At 27.8% G+C, this 22,622-nt stretch overlaps 7 protein-coding genes across 9 annotated transcripts; 2 read left to right on the top strand and 5 right to left on the bottom strand.

The window, feature by feature from the left end:
- Positions 1-512: 512 nt before the first annotated feature.
- Positions 513-3,040, top strand: LOC122517943 (importin subunit alpha-9). Of its 2 annotated transcripts, XM_043636572.1 has the most exons (9): positions 513-848; positions 944-1,156; positions 1,248-1,429; positions 1,529-1,724; positions 1,797-1,971; positions 2,032-2,169; positions 2,317-2,468; positions 2,571-2,618; positions 2,862-3,040. In XM_043636572.1, the coding sequence occupies exons 1-6, from the start codon at positions 636-638 to the stop codon at positions 2,133-2,135; spliced, it is 1,083 nt and encodes a 360-aa protein (XP_043492507.1). In that variant the 5' UTR covers positions 513-635; the 3' UTR covers positions 2,136-2,169; positions 2,317-2,468; positions 2,571-2,618; positions 2,862-3,040. The 2 variants fall into 2 exon arrangements, with proteins under 2 accessions (XP_043492507.1, XP_043492508.1); XM_043636573.1 differs by lacking the exon at positions 2,571-2,618.
- Positions 2,279-3,574, bottom strand: LOC122517905. The gene is made up of 5 exons (XM_043636521.1): positions 3,351-3,574; positions 3,121-3,273; positions 2,957-3,079; positions 2,801-2,887; positions 2,279-2,459 (listed from the first exon to the last, which is right to left on the bottom strand). The coding sequence occupies exons 1-5, from the start codon at positions 3,572-3,574 to the stop codon at positions 2,279-2,281; spliced, it is 768 nt and encodes a 255-aa protein (XP_043492456.1).
- Positions 3,575-4,838: 1,264 nt separating this feature from the next.
- LOC122517941 lies at positions 4,839-6,400 on the bottom strand. Its single transcript, XM_043636570.1, has 5 exons — positions 6,239-6,400; positions 5,914-6,089; positions 5,674-5,832; positions 5,224-5,578; positions 4,839-5,128 (listed from the first exon to the last, which is right to left on the bottom strand). The coding sequence occupies exons 1-5, from the start codon at positions 6,384-6,386 to the stop codon at positions 4,965-4,967; spliced, it is 1,002 nt and encodes a 333-aa protein (XP_043492505.1). The 5' UTR covers positions 6,387-6,400; the 3' UTR covers positions 4,839-4,964.
- Positions 6,401-6,793: 393 nt separating this feature from the next.
- LOC122517990 (meiosis-specific with OB domain-containing protein) lies at positions 6,794-13,130 on the bottom strand. The gene is made up of 8 exons (XM_043636631.1): positions 13,010-13,130; positions 12,786-12,917; positions 10,328-10,596; positions 9,773-9,995; positions 9,291-9,407; positions 9,039-9,201; positions 8,738-8,945; positions 6,794-6,990 (listed from the first exon to the last, which is right to left on the bottom strand). The coding sequence occupies exons 1-8, from the start codon at positions 13,128-13,130 to the stop codon at positions 6,805-6,807; spliced, it is 1,419 nt and encodes a 472-aa protein (XP_043492566.1). The 3' UTR covers positions 6,794-6,804.
- A 250-nt stretch (positions 13,131-13,380) lies between these two features.
- On the bottom strand, positions 13,381-14,516 carry LOC122517939 (YEATS domain-containing protein 4). The gene is made up of 4 exons (XM_043636569.1): positions 14,395-14,516; positions 13,995-14,276; positions 13,739-13,919; positions 13,381-13,622 (listed from the first exon to the last, which is right to left on the bottom strand). The coding sequence occupies exons 1-4, from the start codon at positions 14,440-14,442 to the stop codon at positions 13,450-13,452; spliced, it is 684 nt and encodes a 227-aa protein (XP_043492504.1). The 5' UTR covers positions 14,443-14,516; the 3' UTR covers positions 13,381-13,449.
- An 883-nt stretch (positions 14,517-15,399) lies between these two features.
- Positions 15,400-16,672, top strand: LOC122517968 (ATP synthase subunit O, mitochondrial). Its single transcript, XM_043636603.1, has 4 exons — positions 15,400-15,509; positions 15,738-15,782; positions 15,873-15,983; positions 16,120-16,672. The coding sequence occupies exons 1-4, from the start codon at positions 15,489-15,491 to the stop codon at positions 16,564-16,566; spliced, it is 624 nt and encodes a 207-aa protein (XP_043492538.1). The 5' UTR covers positions 15,400-15,488; the 3' UTR covers positions 16,567-16,672.
- A 700-nt stretch (positions 16,673-17,372) lies between these two features.
- LOC122517967 (WD repeat-containing protein CG11141) lies at positions 17,373-22,401 on the bottom strand. Of its 2 annotated transcripts, none has more exons than XM_043636601.1 (10): positions 22,142-22,401; positions 21,814-22,042; positions 21,576-21,728; positions 21,354-21,482; positions 21,111-21,271; positions 20,871-21,000; positions 20,398-20,692; positions 20,149-20,287; positions 17,806-20,012; positions 17,373-17,605 (listed from the first exon to the last, which is right to left on the bottom strand). In XM_043636601.1, exons 2-10 carry the CDS (start codon positions 22,036-22,038, stop codon positions 17,505-17,507), a joined length of 3,540 nt encoding a protein of 1,179 aa, XP_043492536.1. In that variant the 5' UTR covers positions 22,039-22,042; positions 22,142-22,401; the 3' UTR covers positions 17,373-17,504. The 2 variants fall into 2 exon arrangements, with proteins under 2 accessions (XP_043492536.1, XP_043492537.1); XM_043636602.1 differs by having other exon boundaries at positions 22,151-22,401.
- Between the last annotated feature and the right edge of the window lie 221 nt (positions 22,402-22,622).

Here is a 22,622-nt window from a genome sequence, read left to right as displayed (position 1 = left end):
TTTTGTATTCCCCATATATCCTATAATTTTCGATAAAAAAAAAAGTTTTGCGAAGCGTCGAGACAATCAATAAAAAAACTTTACGCAGAATTTTTTTTCAAGCAATCCTATTATTAGGACTGAAATACATCCTTCGATGCAACGTCGCATACGCAAATCATTTATTTATCAGTTGTTATCTAGATTTCTTTTCTTCTTTTTCTTTTTCCTCGTGATATCTGTCCACCCAAAGAAAAATATTCCTTGGGCTCTTTGTATTTTCATTCTTTTTTATTTCTTTCCTCAAGTAGAATGAATAATAGTCCATAAACATTTTTATTTTATGAAAGTTTAATGTGCAGGAGGTTTACATGGTGATCGATAAAAACATATATTATGTTTGTTCAAAAAAAAAATCATTTTTCTATTAAAAAATTAAATTCTTGCAATTGGCACATATTCGATTTACCTAATTATTTAGTTTTTTTCATACGCGTATGTATGAAGGTGTTGCCTATCGTTAGGAACTCGGTATTTTAGTTATACGTTTCATCGCTAGATGGCGTTTCGAACGGTAATGTAGTCTTGTGAACAAAAACAAATATATTATATAGTATTAATGAAATATAAAAGTGTGTTGTAAAAATAATTGTAAAATGGAAGATATAAGAGAACGTATAAGAAACACTATTAGTGTCGAAAGAAAAAAGCAACGTGCCAGAGTGCTTAATGAAAATCGTCCTGCTCTTGGAGAATGTATAGAAAATGCATCTTATTCACCAGCATTTGTTACAGAAATTGCGAAAAAGCTTAAAAAGAAGACGCTTAACGTTAACGATTATCGTCATTTGCAAAATGCTTTAATTCAGGTTTTTATTATATCTAGAAATAAATTTGCAAAACTACAAATTTCCATAGGTTTAATTGAATAATTTCAATTAATTAATATTCAAATATTTTGCAGTCAGAATCGAATATTGAAGCGTTTTTAAAAGTTAACAATATAATATTTGCATTGGCACGAGACATTTCTGGGAACAATCCGATCTCGCAGTTGGGCGCTACAAATTGTTGTTGTAACATCGCTCTTGGTAATACAAAAGCTTGCGCAGCAATAGCCAAATATATATCTCCGTATTTAATTACCGAATGTGAAAGCTTGAACTGTCCTTTATTGGTAAATAATATTATTGTGTTTTTTTTATATATTCACATCTCTAAATTGACACACACACACATGATAAAAATTATTAATATTTTAATTCTAGGAAGTCTGTCTTTGGACCATTGGAAATTTGTCCAGCGAAAGTAAAAAAGCTTTTGAAATTTTACATGCGCAGAAGTGTCTATGTTATCTAATAAAATTGTTAAATGAATGCGATAATAAAATTCTTCCTTCCGTAGTATATGCAGCTTTGCATTACCTATACGGGGGATTTTCTTTCATCAAGTATATAACTTTTAAAAAAAACACTATAAATTATTTATTAAATTCCATATTTATTATCTTACATTGTAAATATTGCTAATAAATTTATTAATTTTTCAGGGAAACTGAGTTGGTGGAACTTGCGGAAGCATGCAAAAACAGACACTTATTTGAAGAAAATTCGGATACTCTCTGGTTACTGGCATTATTATCTTCAAATGTAGCATGTGGCAGTTCATTATATTACGTGTTACCATCTATCGTTGACTTTTTGCATCGGTCTATTCCTAATTATTTGCCTAATACTAGTTCCTTGGTACATATATGTTTTTTTATTCTATAAATACTATATTCTGTTCTAAATATTAATATAATTGAATTATGTCAGATTGCAGCGTGTTTACGTATATTAGGAAACTTACTGACCACTAACACGCTTGAAGATATTGTAAATACATTTTTAATGGATCTACAGATTGGTGATTTGAATGCGCAAGAATTTTTCAGAATTTTATTATCTCATCAACATAAGCATATAAGAAAAGAAACCTTATGGTTGTTAGGTAAAAATTCATAAATAATTTAATCATTACATTTATATGACAAAAGGAATATCTTTGTAGGAAATTTATGCAATCATCCATCCTCGAATGTGAGTCAAACAATTCAAGATGTCATCCCATTTTTACCACCGTTAGAAGAAATTATTGCATCCACGATGGGATAGTATAAAAGTAAATTATTTACATCGACAATGTGTGGTATGTATAATAAATATAAAAAATATACATTCATTTATTTTAATATTTAATTGTATCATATTTAAAATAGAAAAATTGTATAGTTTTAAAAATAATTTGTCGAAGAAGATTAATACTTCATTTTCACAGAAACAAATTGCTTTTTAGATTCTTGATTCCATTGACTTGAAATATCCTCTATACATGGCACTCTTATAATATTGAAATATATGTTGCCCAAAAGATCGGCGATTGAATTTTTACTATTTTTCAAACAGTTGTAAAACAATTCGTCACAAGTACAATGCGATCTGAAATAGGTAAGATTAAAAATAATTATGATGATACATCAGACACGTGTTGATATTATATTTCTTACAGATAAACACATTTACATATATAATATTGTTTAATATTTATAGATATATTATAAGAAATGCGGGATAGGCTTGAAAAAAAATAAAAAGAGGGTAAATTTTATATCTAATTATTAAAAATAAAATTGAATACAGACACACAGTCTCACTTTTAGACACACTTTCAGTCACGTCGCCTCAGAAACACACACACACACACACGCGCACATTCTACATCAAATTTTTATTTTAAATATTTATATATAAAACAAAATATTATATTTTTTTATACTTACTTGGTATACAAAGAATTATTGTTTAAGTTGAAGCGCGATGTACGAGCTCTTACTTTTACAGGACACAAATCGTGATTGCGGCAGCATCTGTTGAAGCAGAAAGTATTTGTTTAATTAATTCTATTTGCATTTTGATATTAATAAAGGTATTCGAACCTATCAATATTTGCTTCTCGTCCCAAATCGTGATAATTATCAGCAATGTCTCCAGCTCCACACCATTTTGTTCCTTGACAAAAAGTGAAGAAAAGAAAGTAAATATTCAATGCGAATGATATACTTTGAAAAGATTAAACAAAAGTAGAAGAGAGACATCTTGCGTATCTTCCGAAGTATCTAATAAATCTTGAGTTTGTATGCTATCCAAAGTTTCACATTGTTCTAAAAGCTTCATTATTTGTTCAAACGATACTCTTTGTGGATTTGAAGTGAGTGATAAATTTCTGAGTACTTCGATAGCTTCTTCTGGTTCACTGTAAGACGAATTTATAAATTATTTTAATCATTTATTTTTGTATAATTTTTGTAAATTATTTAAACTTCAACTTACTATACTTCAACGATATTGCAATCGTGTAATTCGTTGTTTAATCCGAGATCGACGATAGCAACGGTTTGCTCGTGATAGTAAACCGCTCTTACGTATTTCAACAAATTTACATTCGTTGAAATTCCTCGCAATCCTTTGAAAGTATTTTTAAAAAAAGTAGGCCTTTGCAAACTACTCGCGGTTAACGTTAGTAAAATAAATACTATCGCATTCACCGAAGTCATTTTGATGTTAGAACAAAATTTGTTATCCATAGATTAAATTAATGATATCCGAATGATTTATAATTTTGTTATCTCTTCCACAATATTTATACCTGAAACCTTACACTTTATACAACAAACAAATATAATAACAAACATATTGATATAATTACTTTGAAATTAATTAATAAAAACCAAGACATACAAATTCTTGTGTTTGAAATTTTGATAAAGTACAATTATTTAACAAAATGTTATTATGCACGTACAAAAAATATTTTTTTTCACTTGACAGAGTAATTTACGTAATTACAGTAATTATAAGTGATAACATTGAAAACGTACCATCCTATATCGTAGCAAACGATAGAATATGTAACAGTTAAAAAAAACATCGTGTGGTATTTTAATAATTAATTTAAAAATTTAACTATCCTTTTTGTGTTTGTTTACCTTAAAATGATGATAAATTCCATATTTTTCATGATGTTTACGTAGAAACGTTTATTGAAATAGGAAAGTTGATGTATAAAAATCGTTTTCCAAATGATAAGCTAATAAATATATATTTATTTTTCTTTTGAATTTCTCCGAGTTCATATCGTTTCACTATGCAACGCATAACATTTGTAATTCACGTTTTTTAATCTTGAAATGATTAGACACGAGAGTAGAAAGTGATTATCTATCGATAAAATTAAATAAAATAACTAAATATAACTGTGCACGAGTGCAATATCTTTTTTCTTTAGATTAATGATCTCTTCTCTGTCACTCGAAACAACGTTGTTGTGTGTCGTTTGATCACGGAATCTTCACTGAACATTCACTGCGACTAGGATGAGGAAAGTGGGGCGCAGACAAGAAGAAGGGAAAAAAAATGTATATAAAAGAACACAGAAACGTTTACATTACTTTGCCGATAGTAGTAAATTATAGATTTCACAGCAAACTTTTTCGTAAGTCGAGCTTCATCGACTCTTTAGAAATTGTAATACGTATTTCTAAAAAGAAGTGACATCGAATTTGATTTACATTTATTCGTAAAAAAAGAGAGAAGAGAATACATTTTATTAAAATAAATTTTTATTATACCGTAAACATAAACAAACATTTATATTATTAAAAAAATAATAAATATAGAAAGAAAAGAAAAAAAAAAAAAAAAGGTTACAGATGAAAGAAATGATATTTCCGTATTACTTTAACGATTTCTTCGTTGAAAAAGAGAAACTTTTGTACGTAAACAGGGCACGATAGCCTAGTTATCGGAGAATAAGTCGATAATCAGTCTTTAACTATAAATCATATGAATCATGGATCGCATAATATCAACATGAAATTAAAAAGATTTCAAGGGAAAATAAAAAAAGGATAAGAAAATGATCGGTCCAAATCGTTTAACGATCGTTTAAGAAAGGTTTGGTTTTAACGGTGACAACCCTTGGGGTGAAGGCGTTGATTTATTATTTGTAGGATTGGACGAATATTGGCCTTCAAGACGTGTTGTGCTTAAAGTGATGCTGATAGGAGTAGCGTTGGATAATTGCAATCTAACAGGACATTGTCGGTAACCTAAAAATGTGAGGATTAGGATGAATACAATGAATGAAGATTCAAATGAAAATAAGATAAGGATAAGATAAGATAAGGTATCGAATTAGATTTACCCGCATGATGAGGGCCGGAACAGTGACAACAAATAGGATTATTTCTTGGTCTTGGACAAAATTCAACGCTGTGGGGTTCACCGCAACGAACGCATCTTGGCAAATGTCGACAATTAGCAGCCACGTGCCAAAATCCTTGGCATCGATAACATTGAAGAACGCGATCACCTTGATGAGAATTCGATGATGTTTCAGAAGAGTGTCCTTGAGCGAAATTACCGGAAATAATCGGTGGCATAGCAACATTTCCAGTTCCAGGACGCCACCATCTTTCGGGAATAGCACTGAAGCGTGCAACACCGAAGAAATCTAATCCTTGTCTTAATAGAAGCTCGTAATGTTCCGCTTCCAAAAGCTAAACGTATCATCATCATCAGCGTTGATTGTCATCGTTTATTTATTTACGTTCAATCCTAATTGTAAGATTATTTCAATCATCATTGAGATTACCTCAACTCGAACGTATTGACGCGATCTTTCAATGATCCCAGTCGCTATTCCCTGCATCTCCAAGGCAGAGCTAAGTTCTTGAAGTGGTATTGCCCAAGGTACGTCACGAAGTAACACAAATTGTTTATAACGAGTATCTCTTGCAGCAAACCGAGCTACCTGATATATAAACTCGTTCAATATTTTTACATTAATACAAACTGAAATGTTCTACTTATGTAAAACATGATTATGACTGACTTGTACAGGTCCTTCAAAAAGTCGTGCGAAATCGCAATGTTGTAAGAAATTATCCACATCGTTTTCTCGTTCGAATGTTATAATAAAGCCGCACGAAGTTTCGAAAATTTGCCATTTTCCTGAAGGCTCCGAACTACCAATAGCTTCTTCTAATCGTGACCGAAGATTCTCTCCATCTTTAATAAATATAATAAATATAATAATTATAATATTAAATAAATATATATAATATAATAATTATAATAAATATAATAAAGCTATAGAAAAACAATGTATGCGTATGTGTGTGTGTTCAAGGATTTACAGGTTCTTTCAATCGATCTACCTTGACTTTGGTGATCCTGACCACAAGGAATACTACTGCAGGAAAGATAGAGAGAACATGTAAGTTGTTCGTCCGAATTAGGGGAAGAACAGGCTTGTTTATTTACAACAATTTCTTGTTCTTCTTTTTTATCTACGTCCTCTTCCATCCTTTGCAGGATCTCCTTCGGTTACCTAAAAAATAAACAAAACAAACATGAAACTAGATTGAAATAGTATCATTTAATGTTTTATTCGGTATCACATTTTTCTATATTGTGACAATGTTCGTTGATCATTTAATCGTTCGATTAATTTTCGTTAATTATGATTGGTAAAATGTTTTATCGCTTATTGGATATTCATAAATAAAAAAACATTTTGATTGATCATTTATCAAATAGAAATGAAACAAGAGTATATATAATATATATAAACATAATAAATTAACACAGGCGTTATATATTTGTCATATTTTTTGATATGCTTTAAAAGTAAAAAATTAAATTGTCTTGATTATTTTTTTATATGTATTTTTTGTCTTCTTTTTTTTTAATTATCATATTTTTTTTTTGGTAGATTATCCTTTTAAATGTTAGAAGTTTTATCCGGTTGATTCAGTTCGTTATCATCTTTAGCGGTTGGTCGCATTGATAAAATATTATACATAGCACGAGGAAAGAGAGACGTTGGTCCTAACACGTGCAAACGTACATCACATTTTTCCATAACATACATCCATTTTAAATCGGCTCGTTGAGCTACTGTCATAGCCTGTAATATATTGTATCCATACATAAAAAAAAAGAAAAAAAAATTCTTAAACTAAAATTCTACACCAACAACAACAACAACGACAACAACAACAACAACAACAATAACGATAACAATAAAATCATTAAAATTAATCATAAATAAATATACATATAAATATATATAAATGAGTTGAACATTTTTGAGCCTAGTTCGAAACTTTTCAACTCCTTTCACTTTTATCCTTGTATAATTATAAATAGTATAAATGAGCCGTTTATTTTGAAAGTGGCCTAACTCCATTAGGAGTAGAGATTTTGGTGTGGTAGAAATGGCATTAAATAAAAATAATTTACTGTTTGTCCCCCGAGATTATTACAATATTATCAAAAAGTGTCGGAAAGGTAATAACTTTATTGTACATGAAATGAGACAAGAAGATTTTGTATCAACAAAATTATTAGAAGACGCAATTTTTAAAAGGGTAAAGAATTCTAACGGAGAACCAATAAACTGGTTAAAAATATGTTGGATGCGTTTTGTCAAAAATGAACCGTATAAAATTTTCTATAAGACATCAATGAATGAGAACGAAAATTTTAAAGTCCTGAATTTAATACCACGTCGAAGTAGACCAAGAAAGTTCGAAAATATTGTATTGACACCACTGTATAAAAATGTAAGACAAATTACAACCGCAAAATTCAAGGACATAATTGACTTATTACGATATATACCACCGGAACATCATGATTTCTTTAAATCCCTTTCACATACACAAAATGTAGATGAGTAAAAAATTGTTTTGTAATTTATGTTTGTAAAAAATGTTTTGAATAGCATAATTTATGTTTTTAAAGTGTTATAAAGATATGTAAAATAAAATAAGTATTGTTTTTTCGCAATTTGAAGCATCTTAAATTATGTTGAATGGACTTCGGTTCCTTCAAATTTTATAACGAATCTGGTTGTTAATTTTGAAAGTGGCCTAACTCCATTCTTGGTAAGAAAACGCATATTATTCACTTAATAATTGCCATTATTTTAATAGGAACTGTAAATTTAACACCTTCAGATACACTTAAGCAGCATAACTCATTGTTATTCTTTACGTATATTTTGAATTGCATTGAAACGCAAACCTTTAAATATCTCAATTTAAGTTTAAATGGAGTTAGGCCACTTTCAAAATAAACGGCTCAAATATATGTTAATTATAAATCGTAATTAATTTCATTAAAAAAATTTCATTTTGAAGATTACGTTTAGATCAAAATGTAATAAGAAAAAATAACGTCGAGGTTGGCTTTCTTCTTTGAACGAAAAAAATTTCTTGACCTCGTACGTGCATATGTACGATGTAAATACATACATATGTATTATGCACAAGTACATATCTAAATATACATGCTTTGTAACGATACATATCGGTAATATACAGGAAACCGGTTAACGATATAGCAACCAAAATCGTTTCTCTCTATCTATATATTCCGTATTCCATACTCGTTTGAACTCATATGTTACGACTGACGTAACAAGAGGAACCAATTGTGTCCAAAAAACTATACAAGGATGAGTTGAAAAGTTTTGAACTAGGCTCAAAAATTTTCAACTCATTTACATATAGATATGTATGTATATTTATTTATGATTAATTTTAATGATTTTATTGTTATTGTTATAGTTGTTGTTGTTGTTGTTGTTGTTGTTGTTGTTGTTGTTGTTGTAGAATTTTAGTTTAAGAATTTGTGGATAACGCCATCACCTGAAATTCATTTGCTGTGCAACCCAAAACACATTCCGCAATTTCTCCACTTAATCTACAACCGATTAGATATCCAGTATCGTCTTTTAAATTAACCTTCACGTTAATAGTTATTGCGTTAAATGGTGGACGTGTACCGTTGCCACATGGACAATCCAAATTCATACAAGAGTCGTCATTTTTAAGAATCAATCTTTTACACAATGCACTGTAAATTAAATAATTATTATATTACTTCATGATAATCATATAAATTTATATATATATTTATTAGATGAATATTATGATAAATTAAAAATACCATCTAGTTGATATTAAACCAGGATTAGTGTCGTCCAAATTCATATCAGTTACCATCGCTTTTAAAATTGTTGCAAATTGCAATCTTCCATCTTCGACTATAGCTGTTTGATTTATTTTTTCCGAAATTTCTTCAATAGTCATCACCGTGACAATCGTATCGGCTAGTTTGTTCAAATAATAAAATAAATCTCACTGATTTGATTTTCTGTTAAAGAATTTAGAGGAAAAAATATGTAAAATTCATTCTCACGATTAGGTACTGCGAAAGGATCGGCAGAAAAAATATCTCGACCAAAGTGATCTACTGCTTTCCTTACGAGTTCTGTCTCCGGTATATTCGGATTCTCTGTGATCAATGTCTTTCTAACTAAGTAAATCATTTCATTGCAATCGTTAAATTTTTAAATAATACAATAATTAATTATTGACAAAATTTTTTCTATCGTTCTTAGGTGTTTGCATATTTATTTTGTTCTTTTTTTCTCTATTAATTTAAACGACAAAAACTTACGTGATTTCCTTATACTTGAATAGGTTGAAAAGTTATGAATCTAACATGGAAACGAACTTTTTTTCTGTCTAATTCACTTTTATTTATAAAAAAATAATAAAAGCTTTTTCTGTTGAGGCTCACAACTTTTCAACCTACCCTCGTAATAATCAAAGTCAAAAGGTTAAGGAATATTAAAAATGTATAATAAATATTATATAAAATAAGATAATTTATATGACCTATACTTATGACGGTTTTCTTTTTAAATTTATCAAACATGATACGAGCGTCGGCTAGAAAAAGAACGGTGTATTTAGGCTGCCATGTAGCTGCTCTTTCAATCCATTCGTTTTCCCAAAGTATAAAAACTATTGGTGATTCGCTGGTACCATCAGTAGCTTCGAAATTACGACATTTTAATGTTCTACCATCTCGAGTGGTTATATTACGTTCTCCGCTGACCTATACATAATAACAATTAATAATAACAATTAAAATAAATAATTATAATTTATTATTATTTATTATAATAATATTATATATATATATATATATATAATAATAATATTAATATATAATATAATAATATATTAATAATTATAATAATAATTATAATATAAATAATAATAATATAATAATATATAATATAATATAATAATATATAATTATAATATTATTATAATATATTATAATTATAATTTATTATTATTTTAAATAAATTTTGTAATTGTTATTATTAACAATTACAAAAAATTATCTTTAACATAAGAAAAAGAAAAATAACGTCTACGTACGAACGTGACAACGACCAAAATGTCGACGCATTGATCGCATAAATTTTCTATTTGGTGTAATATACTTTTCAATGTTTGCAAACGTTCAGCACTTTTAGTTGGTATTGTTAATAATTTTTCGTAGGTATCTCGAACAGGTGCATAATGGTTCTGTATTAGTGCAACACCTTCGTTCACTATTAATTTATATGGAATTGATACAAAAGGTACAAAAATTTCATCTTTGTCTTCAGATTGTCGAGCTAATATTTTTGCATTTATCACTTCAACTGTAATCATATTTTAATACGTAATATAACAATAATAGTATTAATAATGATATAAATAATAATCATAATAATAACAGATCAATCAAATAAATGACTATGTTAAATTGTAATAGAAAAAAAAAAAAAAACAATAGCACGCAACTGTTTGGTATTCAATGCATTTATCACACGGCCTTATTTTGAAACAATTGAATATCTAATTGCAACGTTTAAGTTTCCTTGAACGATAGTATTTACTATTAAAATTTAATAATATTAAAAATTAATTTATTTAAAAATTAAAATTATTTATTTATTAAAAATTAATTTAGTATTACTATTTAAATTTAATAACAAATTTATTCGTTATATTTTGTGTTCTCTCTATTATTTGTTTAATAAATAATTATATATAAAAGAATTAATATAAAGTAAAAAAGAAAAATAATTTTGGAAAAATTTCAATTAAATAACTTATGGTATCAAATGATATATATAATATTTGTTCAAAAATTATTCATCTCTTCACCTAGCATTTTATGCGTTTATCTATACGCTTATCTATGCATTATAAGGCTATATATATATGACCTTGTCATTTCAACAGTAAAATATTTAATTACAATGTTTAAGTAAATTTTAACGTTAGTAAATATCTCTCTTATTAATCATTTTGTTGCGATATAATTTAGCGGAAGTATCGTTTCATATAAATTCGCTTTTATTTGCGTCATATGGTATACGATCCCCATATGGGTCAGTAATTTATATGGGGCCTTTACATAGACGACCCGTATAAGGGTTGCTCATACAACCTTCGCATGGACGACTCATATATGTGCCCATAATTATGAAAAATGAATTAATCACTTACTTCACACCACATTATTTTAAACTAAATTTATTCAATGTAATTTTGACGATATCGTCAAAAATGAACCTTTAGATAGTGGTTGTAAGTTCAACACGTTATACGGAATTCATTTAGTGTTAATTATGAAAGTGGTCTAAGTCAAAAATTTAAAGAAATTCTATAAACGTAACTTGAAAATGGCGCGTGGTTTCTATAATTTCCATGATGGTAATGTCAAGATGTATGTATGGGATGAAACTACAGCTTCAAGAGGTGCACAGGAAGTAGCATCATGCATTTTAGCGCATATAGAGATTACAACTACTCAAAAACACGTAATAGCTTAGTGATGTTTGTTCAGGTCAAAATCGTAACATTAAAGTAGCATTGACATGGATGAAAATTGCTCGGTCATCAAATAATATATTGAAACGGTAGACCACAAATTTTTGCTATCGGGTCATTCCTTTCTACCGAATGACCGTGATTTTGGTTCGATAAAAATGAAAATAAAAAAAGCAAATTACTTATACAACTCTGAGCATTATTATGAATTGATAGAAAAGTGTAGAAGAAGAAATACATTTTCGATTGAAGAATGTCGAATTCGAAGAATGTCGCAGCCGGATTTTATTTCAAATACCGCGGGCGAATCTGTCTCTTGGCTGCAAATTCAATGGATGAGATTATTGAAAAATGAACCTTATAAAATGTTTTATAAAACTTTTTTAGATGATTCTAAATTCAACGTTTTGGATCTTTCATCTAAAAGAGGAAGACCAAAAATATACGGAAATATTACATTACTTCCATTATACACCACCATTAAACCAGTAACAAAAGAAAAACAAAAAATTATTTGTTTATTACCATACATCCTTCCAGTTTCTCAGAAACATTTTAAGAATCTTAAAACCTCGAAATGAAAAAAATGGATTATTTTTTAAAAATAATTAATAAATGTTCATGAATTATTTCAATAAAGTTATTGTTTCAAATAAAACTCATAATTCTTTATTGCTTTAAGTCATTTATAGGACATTCAGTTAATTTTGAAAATGGTCTAAGTCAATTCAAGCTTTAAAAACAACATTTTCGTATGAAATTCAGACAAAATTCCATATTCATAATAAATTTACATTAATTAAGAATAAAAAAATTAGAAATTAAAATGTCGAATAATGTAAAAATATTTTTTAATTCGTTCAAATGCAATTCATTAAATATCTCGAAACTAGCAATATATGACCTTGACCACTTTCATAATTATGGGCACATATGAGTCGCTAATAACGAAAGGATTAATTACTATAATTAAATTGCATTATAGATTTGCTATGAAAATTATGATACAAACCTATTGAACCTATATGAAAAGCAGTTACTAATTTTTTAACATATTCTACTGTACCCCACACAGTTACGTTTATAAAATCTTCTTCGGAATCTCGTAACGTAAACGTCCAAACAGCACGTTCGCCATTATTAACTGCAACAAATTCATTCAATATTTTTCCTAACAGTCACGTTTAATATATTTATATCATAAAGTTTGTAAAAAATAAGATGACCAATTCGTACATCTCGTTTGCGTAGCATCGAATGTTCTTACGTTCGAACTATTAATTATAATTCCAATAACTAAAGAATTAACAGCGCCTGCTTTTAATGTTCGTAATACTTGCTTACAAATTCCTGACATATCTTTAAATTAATTCGTAATAATTAATAGGCGCCGGTTGTGATACGTGTCTCGAATTTTCGAATATGCTAGTCGTATAAAGGGTGAACAACGATAATTATGGCGGACTTTTTAAAATGGACCAATCAAAAAGCATGTTGAGTTATATCGATATGATAATCGAAAATTCGATATTAATCGATAGTATTTAATTATCTATATTCTACAATAGAGTTAAAAATAATAATAATAATGTTGATGTTTATAAATAAATGTTTTATTTTAATTTATTTGTTTACATGCGTATAACATTTAATTAAAATGTTAGTATATACAAATATTAAGTTACAGATAAAGTTCCACCTGCTTTGGAAATTTTGGCAATTTCTTCTTTAAAATTGGATATAGTTTCTTTAGCCAATGTCAATTTTTCTTTCAATTCTATCACTTGTAATCTAATCTTTGTACGTGCATCTACCAACGCCTTCATTGTTGACTCTTTTTTAGCTTCAACTGTTTGGTAAAAAAATAAGATATTAAGATAAAGTAAAATGAAATAAATATAAAGAGCATTTAAGTAATCTAACAAATTTATATCTCTCTGATAATATTTAATGTTTTATATTTACAATCTGAATTGTGTCGCCAATTTCCAGCGGAAATAGGTCTAGTGGTACTCAATAAATGTTGCATTAACGCAGTAGGATCTTGGAAAACAATTTCCTCATAAAATTCAGATACTAAACTTTTCTTTCCGAGTTGTATTTCTGGAGTCGATTGAAATAATTTTAATATATGATATATAGTCACCTATATATAAAAAAAAATATGTAATTATTAAAAATCTTTCATATTCTATATGATAAGGTAGATGTGTATACATACAGGTCGTTCATTGGGATCATGAAAATATATTTTAATGACAATTTCAAATTCACCCCAACCTGTTTCGGTCAATTCGTATGGGGGTTTAATCACAATGCGATTAGGATTATTATAACTTTCGTGTAACTTAAAATGTATTTTTTTAACATACGTTGACATATCTTCATTATGATATGGTTTAACGTAAACAGTCCATTGATGTGTATGACCATCTTCTTCTCTTTTCTTGCCAAAGTAACGAGAAATATTTCCATAAACTATAGGTTTAACTATAGTAACACCCTGAAAAATAATTTACAATTATTACAATTTTATTCAATTTTGTAACAGCATGTTAATATATTTTCAATGTTAATAGTTGTTGATGCTGTTTTAATAAGTGAAATATAACCTCAAATACCTTGATTCTACCACCAGAATCCGGGCCAAATTCATTGGTGCTTGCCATTGTAAAAATAATATATATAAACAATTAACTGTTTCTTCATTTAACACATTATTAATGAAACATTGAGTTCATTAAAATTGTCATTTTTTTTTATATTGCACATCCAAAGTAGAACATCATTTCTTTTCACTTCCTAGCATGCATATATTCTAATAAAATATAATAAGTACGTAGGATACATATAAAAATAATGTATGCAAATAGATCACAAATTATTACTACACATCACTAAAACAATAATAATTATTACAATATATTATTTATTTAATGAAACAAATTCATATATTTCAAAATTAAAGAAATAACATACAATTAATATAATTAATTTCTGGAAGAAATTACAATTCAATATCCAAATTTTAAACAAATTTACAACTGCATGAAGAATTTAATGTATAATATGTAAAAAGTTAAATAATTATTTAAAAAAGTGAATAGCAACTATTAGCAGTGCCATCTATCGAAATTTTTCATAAACTCACACGTTGTTTTCGACATACAAATGTCATTTTTGGGAGAATTAGATGGGAAATTTGAATAATAAACAAATATTTAATTAAAAATATCTAAATTCTTGTAATCTTATTTCAAGTTAATGCAAATATAAAAGGAATGATTTACGATTGATAAATATTTTCTGTTATTTTAAATAAGAGCGGTTTCTTAAAAAAAGAAAAATAGATTTTCGAGATATTTAAATTATTATAGAAATAATAATATTTCTTATAGATTACAATTTGTAAAGAATATCATAGTCATTTAGAATGATATTTTGTTATTATTAGAATAATTATGTTTGATTGCAGTATAAATAAATGCAGCAATTATAAACTGCATATGATTGGTCGAATATTGGTGTATTAACTTTCATTCATGGAAACTTCCATAATGGCGGATTTTAAATGATTTTTATCATGACTCGTAGGGTATGATACGTACTATGAAATTGAACTCTTCTATACATTGCTATAGATTACATAATGTATGGATGTAATCAGTGAAAAGAGAGACGAATTAGGTTTGTCTCGAGTAAAAAATCTGTGAAAATGATTGCCAGCAGAATAATTGTTAGTAATTATTACTTAAATCTTATAACAACATCAACATCAATTTTTTCTTTTTGATTAATTAAGAATACTCAGTAATATCTTTCAAATATTTTTCAAATCGAAAATTTAATTATAAATATTTCATTGATTTAATTATAAATATATTTTTGTTGCAATATATTAATATAAATTAAGACAAAATAATACTATTCCATATTTATATTTAAACAGATATAATTATTTCAGGTTCGGTCTTTCTCATCATCTTCTGCCGTACAACAACTGGTGAAGGTAAGAAAATGTTCATTTTTTAATCAATATATATAATACTAAATTGTATAATAATTTATATAATTTATTGAAATAATTATTTGATTATAGCCACCAATTCAAGTGTTTGGTTTAGAAGGAAGATATGCTACCGCACTTTACTCTGCTGGAAGCAAACAAAAGTCGCTTGGCAAGATCGAACAAGATTTAGACAAATTCCAGGTGTTTATATTAAATAATAATTAATATTTATTAAAAACATTTGAATGAAGCATTCAAATGAAATATTCATATATGTATATTTATTTATTGATTTATATTATTTTTTATATAACTATTATTACATTGTTCTTAACAGGGTTTAATGAAGACAGATACGAAATTAGCTGAATTCGTACGAGATCCTTCGATTAAGCGCAAAAATAAAGCAGAAGCTCTTAAACTTATCGGAGAGAAAATATCTCTTAACCCAGCTACTGCTAATTTGTTAATTTTATTAGCCGAGAATGGTAGACTCAAAAACTTTAGTCAGGTATTTAACGCATATAAAATTATTATGGCTGCAGATAAAGGAGAAGTAGTTTGCGAAGTGATCACCGCTAAACCATTGGATGCAGATATGAAGAGTAAATTAGAATCGACTTTAAAAAATTTCCTCAAAAAAGGTGAGAGTATCAAACTTACTTCCAAAGTTGATCCATCGGTAATTGGTGGTATGATCGTGTCTATCGGTGATAAATATGTTGACATGAGCGTTGCTAGTAAAATTAAAAAATATTCCGACATCATTCAGTCTGCGGTTTAAAAATTTTTCTTACTTTTTACCCGCAACAAAGTCAAAAACCGTAAATGAAACTTAGGAAAATACCAATGTAATGTAAATAATTGGAAAGAAATAAATACATATAAAATAAAAATTAAAACAACAAACAAATGAAAATGTTTTTAAAAAGTAATTCATTTTATAAATTAATAATCATTATGTCTCATTTATTACATTATATATAACACTTGTCTGTTTATCATTTTTGTAACAGCATCCTGCTTACACGCTTACATATACTTTAACACTTTTTCGTTCCCCGAGTTTCTTTTTTCTTTTTTTACATATAATTATAACGATATTATTTGTATTTATTAATATAATTATTGCCCATATTGCTTACAAAAAATAATTACATAATAATAATTACCAGCGAAGGTTCTTTTTTACGTAACATGAAAAAAAAAAATATTATATTTGTCGCAGACAATAATTTAGTAAAAACTCAAGATAGTTGAGTATAACAGCTAAGTACGTGGAACGATAAAATATAATGTAAAAATTAATTTAAATATAATACATAAATACAAAATTGAGAATGCATTTTTCGATCAATGATAAGCAAAATATTATTATAAAAGAATTTAGATAAGGCGAGAGGAAAAGAACAATATTAAAAATATTTCAAATTTAGGACTAGATCTTAAATTTAAAAGAGCCTAAATATTAAATTAAATAAGTAATATATATATATATAATATATAACACAGATTATTACAAAAAAAAACAAAAAAAACAATAATTTTTTTTGTAATTAAAAATCGTGTTCGTCATGTACACAAAATATGTGACTTCCTAAATTTTTGATCTATTCTATTATAAATGCAAAGTTGTACACGAGAATATCGTATCGTTTAAAAATTAATTTATCCGAAAAAAAAGAAAGAAACAATGAAAAAGTAAATTTTTTTTTACGATTCTCATTTAATTTGATCCGTATCGATCTTTGGGGAATGTTTATGAACCAAAACCCAGTCTTCGTCTTCAGAAATGTTCGATGCCGTTATACTTTCATTTAATACTGAAACCATAAGAAGAATTCAAAACGAATAAGAGTGTGAGTTTTTTTTTTTTATTATTATTAATGAGTTTTTTTTTCTTTTTTGTTTTATTATTATTATTATTATTATTTTCAAGCGTTACAAAATAATAGTAAAATTTTTGGTAATTCATATGGTAGACAGACGATCAAATGAATAATAAGGAATTAATTTTATTTACCTGCTAAATCGAGTTCAAGGTCACTCCAGCTTGAGTCACTGTTGGTATTTCGAGTCGTTCGTTCGTGAGTAACATCTTGTAAATCTTCCATGGAAATTAATTCCGAGCTCTTTAATTTACTTTTCATTAATTCTTTATTACTTTTTCCAAGCTTCCCTAATTTTTTAAATTCCGTTTGGTGACTGGCTTCGTTATTCCCTGTTTCAGCAGATTCTTTATCAATGAATGTTTCGGTTTTTAATTCACTTTTTCCTTCTTTTTTACTAATTTCACGAAGCTCCTCCAACATTTTCAACACCGTTTCATAGGTCATTTTTTCATATTCTAATTTATCAGATGCATTGCTAAATAATTGATCGCTCTTTAATTTATTCTTTGCTATTTCATTAGCACATTCTTCAAGCATTTCTAACATTATTAACATCGCAATATAACAGTCTTTATCATCCCCTGATTCAACAGATGCGTTATCAATGAATTCTCTAATTTTTAATTTACATTTTGTTATTCCTTCGTTATTTTCTAAAAGCTCCCCTAATTTCGTTAACTCCTTACTATAATCGATTTTATTATCTCTTGACTCGACAGGTGTGTTATCAATTAATTCATCATTTTTTAATTGATTTCTTTTTATTTTTTCAGAAGTTAATATCAGCAGGTCTAACATTTTTAACACTGCTTGATAGGAGGCTTTATTATTTTCTAACTCGGCAAATGCATTATCAATGAATTTTTCGCTATCCAATTCGCTTGTCGTTAGTTTTTGACTAATATTTTCAAACTCCTGTAACATTTCCAAAGCAGTTTGATGGTTGACTACACCACTCGCTAATTTAGCAGGTATGTTAACAGTATATTCGTCAATTGTTATTTCTTTATTAGTTTCTACAAGCTTTTTAAATATTTGTAATATCGTTTGATAGCTAATTTTATCATTCTTTGATTCATCAGATATGTTATCCTTTAATTCCTTAATTATTGATTTATTTCTTTTCATATCTTTATTAGTTTCAAGAAGGACTTCTAATTTATTTATCACTGTTTGATAGCTACTGGTTTCATCATCCCTTGATTCATCAGATGAATTATCCAGTAATTCTTTAATTCTTAATTTATTTGTTGTTATTTCTTTAGCAATTCCCAAAAGTTTCTTTAATTTTTCCGAATCTATTACATATTTGTTATCATCGTTCTCTGACTCAATTAATACGTCGTCAACTAATTCTTTATTCCTTAATATAGATTTTGTTATTTCTTCGCTACTTCCAGAAATATTTTCCAACTTTTGAAATTCCGTTTCAAAGCTGTCTTTATCATCCCCTGATTCAGTTAATACTTTATCAATGAATTTTTCATTACTTAAATCATATTCTTCTAACATTTTAAGCGCCTTTTGATAATTGGCTTCAATATTCTCTATTTTATCAGGTGTTTTAACAGTATCTTCGTCAAATGTTGATTTACTTTTAGTTAATTTTTTATTAGTTTCTACAAGTTTCTTAAATGTTTCTAATACTGTTTGATAGCTGACTTCGTCATCCTCCGGTTCAGCAGGTCTGTTATCATTGCTTTCATTATCTTCATTTTTATGATCTTCAATATGCGAGTGATTAACGTCACAATCGGAAAACTCATTGCTTACATTAACATTATCCGATTCAATACCTAAAATAGAACATGAGATGGTACTAGAAGAATCAGTAATGACATCAATACTTTTATTAGTAGCGTCGATATTTTTCTTAGAAATAACTAAATCAAAATCTAGCATATGTGCCAATAATTTTTCTTTATTCTCAACGTCTCGTTGAATTGATTCCAAATCTCTCGGTGATGGTATCATAAGTTTATCATCAATGCTCGTCGACATAAATGTTTGTATCCCTTCAATTCGCGAATGAAAAGATGCTTTCGAAATGTCATCAAATGCTTTAGATTTATTTCTATTTTGCGACCTGCTACGTAATTTCTTATTTTTCTTTTCCGGGGTGAAAACAACGTCTTCGAAATCTTGTTCGCTAATTTTTTCAAATATCTGTCTCCTCAAATGTTGTTTATTTTCTTCCTCCTCTTCTTTGGTCTGTTTACTAAGATCCAATTGCGAGTCTGTATTACAGTCTACTGAAAAGACGGATGGTATTTCCACAGCTTCTTCTGCGTCTGTTATAGAATTTGCTTCCATACTAGTAGTATCATTCAATGTAATACTGAAAAATAATCAACTTCTTGGTTAAATTATATTCTAATGCAGTTTTATGATTTATATATATATATATATATCACGTTATTACATTTGGACATATATAAATTAATGAATAAAAACGATCAAATGAAAATACTTACGACGTAGATGAAGTTTCCTTCTTTTGTTTCTTTTTAGAGAACGCCAAAACCGGAAGAACTTTACTTTCCGCAATTATGGTAGTAAGTTCGAGTAAACCGGCAGTTCTCGACTGACTTAAAGCAGGAAAAGATGTGACATCTATTGGGTTGAGAAAATTTCATGAAATATTTAACAACAAATATATCATAAATTTAATATACAGCTAATATACATCTGAAAAAAAAAAAATAATAATAATAAAGCATTACCTTTAGCCGTAGTATCGGGGTAGTATGAAATACGTATAATATTTCTGTCTCCTTCGACAATAAATATTTCTTCTTTAGTACAAGCAACGTCAGTAACTCGACGTACATCTGTTACAGCTGTTACAGTAATGTTTTGCGGATTTACGATATATATTATATCACTGTTATATGTTATTAAATAATCTTCATTAAATTGCAATAATTTGCCGAATGCTGTCTCCGTACGACTGTTCTTTACACTTTCTGGAGCAGGATTTAATAATTTTACATATGCTTCGTTAAACTTAATTGCATCCTTTAACACACACATAAAAAAAAAAAACAGATAATTTGTTATTATAACAATAATCGTTAATAATATTGTTTTCCATAACTTTCCTTATAATTCATTTGATAACAAATGTATTTGAAATTTCATTCAATCTAACTTCTCGTGAGATTTCATACAATTATAATGATCGAATGAAGCGTACCTTAAACATAAGTGTTTTTAATACTGTTCCCTTTCGATCTGCTTCCCATATTCTAAAGCCCGGTCTAGTAGCATAAATAATAAACTTTCTCGTATAACTGTGCCGAAATATTGCACCAAATGGACCTAAACTGTAATTTAAAGTGCGTTTTTTTTTCGAAAAAAAAATTTGCAGTTTTTTTATACACTTCTCATCTTCTATCGATATCGTTGAAATATATTATTTTGAAAAAATACTTACTATTTACGTTCCCTTTGGCCAATTTGCGTAACTCTATTATTGTCACATCTGTCTAATAAAATGGTACGTAACGTTGTTGAAATTAATAATAATCCACGATGACAACTCAACTGTACAATGGGATATTTTTCATTGCACAATTTAGTAACTTCAAAGGTATTCTGAAAATATATATATATACATAAATAAAGATACACATATTATCTCAAATATTTATATAAAAATGTTATAATCATTACGTACATTATAATAATCGAAGTCTGCTACTACTACTAAACCATTGTTATCCCCGCTAAATAAATGCATGCCATTTTTCGACCATTCTAGTGCAGTCACTGTACTTTTGTGTAAGTTTATAGAATTTTGTTGAATCTTATAATACACAATAAACACATTAGTATTGCAAATTTATTTCAATCATATCGCGTGTAATTAAAAAGACAATTATTCGAACATTTTCTATACCTTTTTTTTCTCTTTTGGTTTTATTCTTTCAGGTACTGAATCAGGAATAACTTTAGGTATTCGAAAAATTTTAACTCCGCAATCGCTACCAGCTGCAACCATGTAATCAACGGTTGATACTATTTGTAAACAGGTGATTTTTGTATTTACACACTAAAATCGAGAAAATTATTAGAATCGTCAGTATTTTGATTATATGCATTTCTTTTTATGATTTGAATTCTAATGATAATTATACCCAGCAACTAAGTTTTGTAGTCTCATGTGTTTCTCTGTTGTACCAGTAAACAGCACCAGAATTAGTTCCTACAGCAATGAAATCACATAACGCAGCTATGCAAGTAAAATTAATATCATGGTTGAATAAACCAATTGCTGTTCTTGCAGGAATGCTTTCTAGAAGTGCAGTAGGTGGTGCCCATTCTTTTAAAGGTCCAGCATCTTCACACTTAGGGGTTGTCATATCGCTTTTTGATTTACATACAAATTCATGAAATTAATTATACATAATTATACTAAGTTATTAAATGAATATACTTTTATATTATAGATTAAAGATCATTTACTTTGCTTACGTAAAATAGACGCACAAAATAATGTTTACAATAAATACATATACAATTATTAATCATGTAAACTGTTTAGCATCTCTTTTATCTTATTATAAGATAATAATAATAATAATCATCTTTTAAACGTCACATTGTTTTCACGTACAATTAATTATACGCATTGTATGTAACTGATAAAATTGTTTAAAACGCCACGATGCTTGGAAAGTTGATCATAAAACATATCACCTCTTTTATCATGTGTTTATAACGAGTCTGCGCAACTTAACCATAATCAAGTGAGCACATATTATAAATATATAACAGCGCCATGTTTTTACTAGTGCCATCTATAGGATTTTATCATAATATAGATAACTCGTGTTTTCAATTATCGTAGCTCGGATGATAAGAGAAATTTAACATTAGATTTACCAGATCAGTCAAAATAACTAGTCTCGCAATTTCAATTTAAAATTCTTACTGCATGTAACAT

The sequence above is a fragment of the Polistes fuscatus genome, unplaced genomic scaffold (assembly GCF_010416935.1).
Source record: "Polistes fuscatus isolate 324 unplaced genomic scaffold, CU_Pfus_HIC Scaffold22, whole genome shotgun sequence".
Classification (NCBI taxonomy): domain Eukaryota; kingdom Metazoa; phylum Arthropoda; class Insecta; order Hymenoptera; family Vespidae; genus Polistes; species Polistes fuscatus.
This window is presented reverse-complemented; position numbering and strand designations above follow the sequence as displayed.